The following is a 4,307-nucleotide window of genomic DNA, read 5'->3' on the forward strand; positions in this document are numbered from 1 at the left end:
CTGCAGGACCCGCCCGCGCCACGGCCGCTTACCGCAGCAAGTGTTCCACGCCGACCTCCTCGGCCTCCTCGGCCCCGATCTCGCTCGTCACGTGCTCGAACGTCTTGGAGGTGGGGGTGCCGTCCTTGGAGGAGCAAGGACAGAGACGCCGTCAGGCGGAGCCCAGCCCTCGGAGTGCAGCCAGCTCCCCAGGGCAGGCGCCAGCGGTGGGACAACCCGCACGATGCCGCGGGCAAGATTAACTGACCCCGTGTGCAGGGCCAGGGAGAGGCGATGGGGCAAATTATGGCAAATCAGGGGACTTTGGTATGCAGCTAAGGGGGGGAGTGTGTAAGTGAATCACAACGACCTTTAAAACCAGGGGATTTTACAGAGTGTGAGAAACCCTGGTGCTGCAATGAGCAAAGCTGCATAGTAAGGTCGGTACTCTCAGAAATTCAGCCTGGGAATGTTGTGAACCAGTTTTACCCATGTTTTCAAAACCACCACCTGGACCTCTACAGAGTAAAGCAGCAAGCCCCACTAGGCCTGCTGTGAACTCACAGAACTAAAACCAAATCCTGCAGGTACAAGATCTACAATACTAGGGAGCAGCTTCTTCTCTACAGTGGGGGCCTCAGAAAAGCAAAAGGATCGAACTTTTTATACACATCCAGAACATAATTAAAATCAAACAATTGCAAATGAGAAGCTAAAACAGACATCCTACTGCACGTTGTTTGTCCGCACAGTGTGGCAAATGATTACTAAGTGTTGCTCACAGCTGACCTACCTACTCAGCACTGGCAGGTCACAAATAAGTACAAAATTACTCAGAGCACCTCTGCAAACAGGCTGTGTGTAGAAGTGACCTTCAAGTGCTCCCATCTAGGACTTCATGGTCAAAGACATGACACAAACAGGTAAGAAGCATCTAAATCATACAGAGCTGTGGAATTCCTCAGGTCAAACAGTAACACGCAGCTTTTCTTCCAACAGCATCACTGGTTGAAAGCTTTAGTTACAGATGCTTAGATTATGACTGGGATTTAACCTCTGGCCTCAGCAGGTTTTGGCTGGAGGTCACAGGCTCTCTAGCAAGTGCAACATCCCATATGTAAAGGGCAACCATGGGCTGTGCATCCTTCAGAAAAGAGAGGAATCCTACTGGCTGCCTTTTAGTGGAAATCCTTTTCCTAGGAAAAGGCAGAGAGAAGTGTTAAATACTCACATCGTGAACTTCTTCAACTGAAATATAAGCTTCTGTGGGCAGCCCCAAGTCCTTTGGCTTCACATCAATAATCACCAAGACCTTACAGAAGAAGCAAACATTTCAAAACACCGCCTTTCGTTCAAAGGCTAGAAAAAAATCCCCAGGCCAGCTCCTCCCCAGGGCAGCGCTACACTGGCTGCTCAGAGGAGTTCACCTCAGGCACTGAGAAAAGACACACAGAGCTGTTTCAAAAGGCTGGGATCTGAGCTTCCCAACCACTTCACAGCTACCAGGTCTGCAGCATGCTCTATCACCAGCAACAAAGGTAGGGGCCAAGGGTTCCCAGATGCCCATTTAAGACCAAAGAGGGAAAAACTCAACCCAAAAAAGCACAGCACTTACAGAGTTAGGACAGTATCTTTTCATCAGTTCGTTGATGGCGATGTCATTCTTGTGTAGTTTAGGGCCTGTGTGGTACCAACCAACTATTCTTTCTCTAGCTGAGCAAAACCAAAAAAAGATTCCAAATCAGGCTTGCATGGTGAAAAAACAGCAAAAAGATTTAGGCAGAGACTGAATGAGCAAACCAAGGGTGAAAACCTGATGTGCGTAGGAGACAAGTGTAAAGTAGGGGGAATTGCAGTAGGTGAGATGGTGACATGGCCTGTGACAAAGAGGTGGGCTAAAATTCATACTTATTGAAGAGTACTAATTGCTTATACTCCTAGGTTCCTAACTAAACTGGACTATTTCATACCATTCATTTTTTCTGCAGGTATCAGCACCTGACAGCTTGAAAAAGACATCTAGAGCTGCAAAAACCCTGGAATGTGAACTGAGAATGACAGCTGGTCCCAGGGCTAAGAAAGCTCACAGGAATCACAGTTTTGGCTGAATGTTCAGCTCTGGAATCTCAAACGGGGCAGTAAAGATGCTTTTTAAAAAAGCAGTGGAGAGCAATTAGAATCATTACATACAAAATGTGAGTTTGCAGTGTCTGCATTCATAAAAAAATAATTTCAGGGCACAACTGTGAGAATGGGTTACAGACAAAGCAGCTTTGAATCTTCAGAAATAACAGCATTTTTAAAATCTGAAGTATTCTGAAGATACAGAACTGTCAGGAGACTTGGGAAAACCAGTGAGGTATAAATTAATCTATTGAGAACGACTTGCTCAAATTAACTCATGGAAAACTGTCAGTGGAAGCGAAGCCACGCCAGGAATTAGCATGGAGTGGCTTCTTAGGTGAGCAATTAACTCTCTGCCTTACTACAAATTCACTCCCCCATCCACAGTCTTGAAAGTCTCCCTGGAAGAGTGTCCCTGATTGCAGAAAGACCTCAACTTACCATTAACCTTCTTAAACATTCCATACATGTTCTCCAGGTAGTCATGGTCTAGAAACCACACAGTATCATCCTTGTCATCCTCATCAAAAGGTACTGGGAATAAAGCAAAATGTCAGTATTTAAGAATCCAACTTCCAGAATGAAAATGTTTCTAGAAACTGTGGTTGATGGTACCTGCAGATGCTAAAAGGCAGAGGATTTTAACCAGCTTCAACTGTTCTGCAACACTGCTGCACAAGCTCACCTGCAGTGCTGGCAGGTCACTCAGGCAGAGGCTGTCTCCTACTGACTCACACTGGACTGAGCAGTGAAATGCAAAGCCTTCTGAGGGCAATCCTCCATGGCCAACGTCAGCCACCAGTCAACCCTCCCACATGCAAAAGTGACTCAACAGCACGCACAGACATTTGATACGATCAGCTGAGTGCTGCTGCAGATTTCAGAGCTTGTTGATCAACAACAGCCTGCTTAGAAATTAGTTTCTGGTGTAAAACACACGTCATCAGCACTTTTGTAGACTGCTAGAACACCATGAGGCACTTTAAGTGAGGATATTTTACCCCTGAGTGAACAGCTAGTTATTTTGTCAGTCAGTGTGCAGACAGGTACAGGCTCAGTGCTGATACAAGGACTGGACTCAGCCTTTGAATTTACAGGTACAGTAAAAGCTTCACAACTGAAGGACTATGAAAATGATAAAGCCGCCTCTTTTCAACTCAAATGGAAGAACATTTTTCCAAAAATTGGAAAAAAAACCAACAGAGTCCACACTTGGCAGAAAAACTCCACAGAACCTATGAAACCCCACGTACAACCCAAGGTAATTTTGCTTTGCCACAGAGCAGCCCCACTGGGAAGGAAACGATGCAGCTGACACAAATGGGTCAGCAAGGCCTGGTGTTCAAGAAGTGCTTCTACAGTCCCAGCTAAGGAACTCAGGGGAAACTATTAACAACACACTCAAAAACTAGAAAGTAATCAGACAAAATCTGAGAAAAAGACATAAAGCTAAAATATACATTAAATCTTTCCAGAGGCAGGTAACAGCTGCCTCAGCACGGAGAGCTGTGATTTCGGGATGTGCTGAGCCAGGGATCACTCTGCAGAGGTCAGCAAGGCCAATGCAGCAAAACTGTCACTGGCATTTTTACAGAGTTTTATGTCCACTCCCCAAATGCTCCATATTGCACAATATTACAGGGAAGATGCAGCACAGGGCTGGCTGGAATGGGTGTATTTCTGACAGCCGTTAGCAGCTTTTGTTAGATACGGGTTGATTTGTGCACGGAGGGAACAATCTGTGCTCTGGCAGAGTGGCTTAAAAAAAAAACCCTAGTGCGATTCACCTATTTAAATAATTCAGTAGGTTCCAACGAGGGTAGGACACCCAAACTCACCTGCAAAACTGTTGGACACATCTAGTATCTTTTTCTGCCAGGAGCCCAGCAGCACACCAACGACTCGTTTCTGATTTCCAACTTTCCCTATTCTAAATGGAAAAGACTGTCAGTGCCCGCGACGGGGAGCCCGACCCGGGGGCAAAGACACCAGAGGAGCACTTGCTTCGCCCGCGTTCTGCGAGTTAGAGAGTGTGCAGGGCAGCGGGAGAAGAGGCGTTAGGATGGTTTCGCTACTGATTGTTAAGTTATACCCAGAAATAGGCGTTTCGGGGCCCACGGAATCAAACCCTGCAGCCCCGCGATGCCGAGAGAGGACTACACGGCCCCAGGGGCTAACGAGGGGGCCGCGGCCCAAGCCAAGCG

The 4,307-nt window shown here is 46.8% G+C and overlaps 1 protein-coding gene across 1 annotated transcript; it reads right to left on the reverse strand.

The window, feature by feature from the left end:
* Nucleotides 1-28: 28 nt before the first annotated feature.
* Nucleotides 29-4,033, reverse strand: LOC103776622 (26S proteasome non-ATPase regulatory subunit 7; the record flags this gene model as incomplete). Its single annotated transcript, XM_008944139.1, has 5 exons — nt 29-124; nt 1,211-1,291; nt 1,595-1,692; nt 2,545-2,637; nt 3,942-4,033. Coding segments are annotated over 5 exons (460 nt in total), but the record flags the coding sequence as incomplete, so codon positions are not given.
* Nucleotides 4,034-4,307: the final 274 nt, after the last annotated feature.

Source organism: Merops nubicus, unplaced genomic scaffold, assembly GCF_000691845.1.
Source record: "Merops nubicus isolate BGI_N331 unplaced genomic scaffold, ASM69184v1 Scaffold50297, whole genome shotgun sequence".
Lineage (NCBI taxonomy): Eukaryota > Metazoa > Chordata > Aves > Coraciiformes > Meropidae > Merops > Merops nubicus.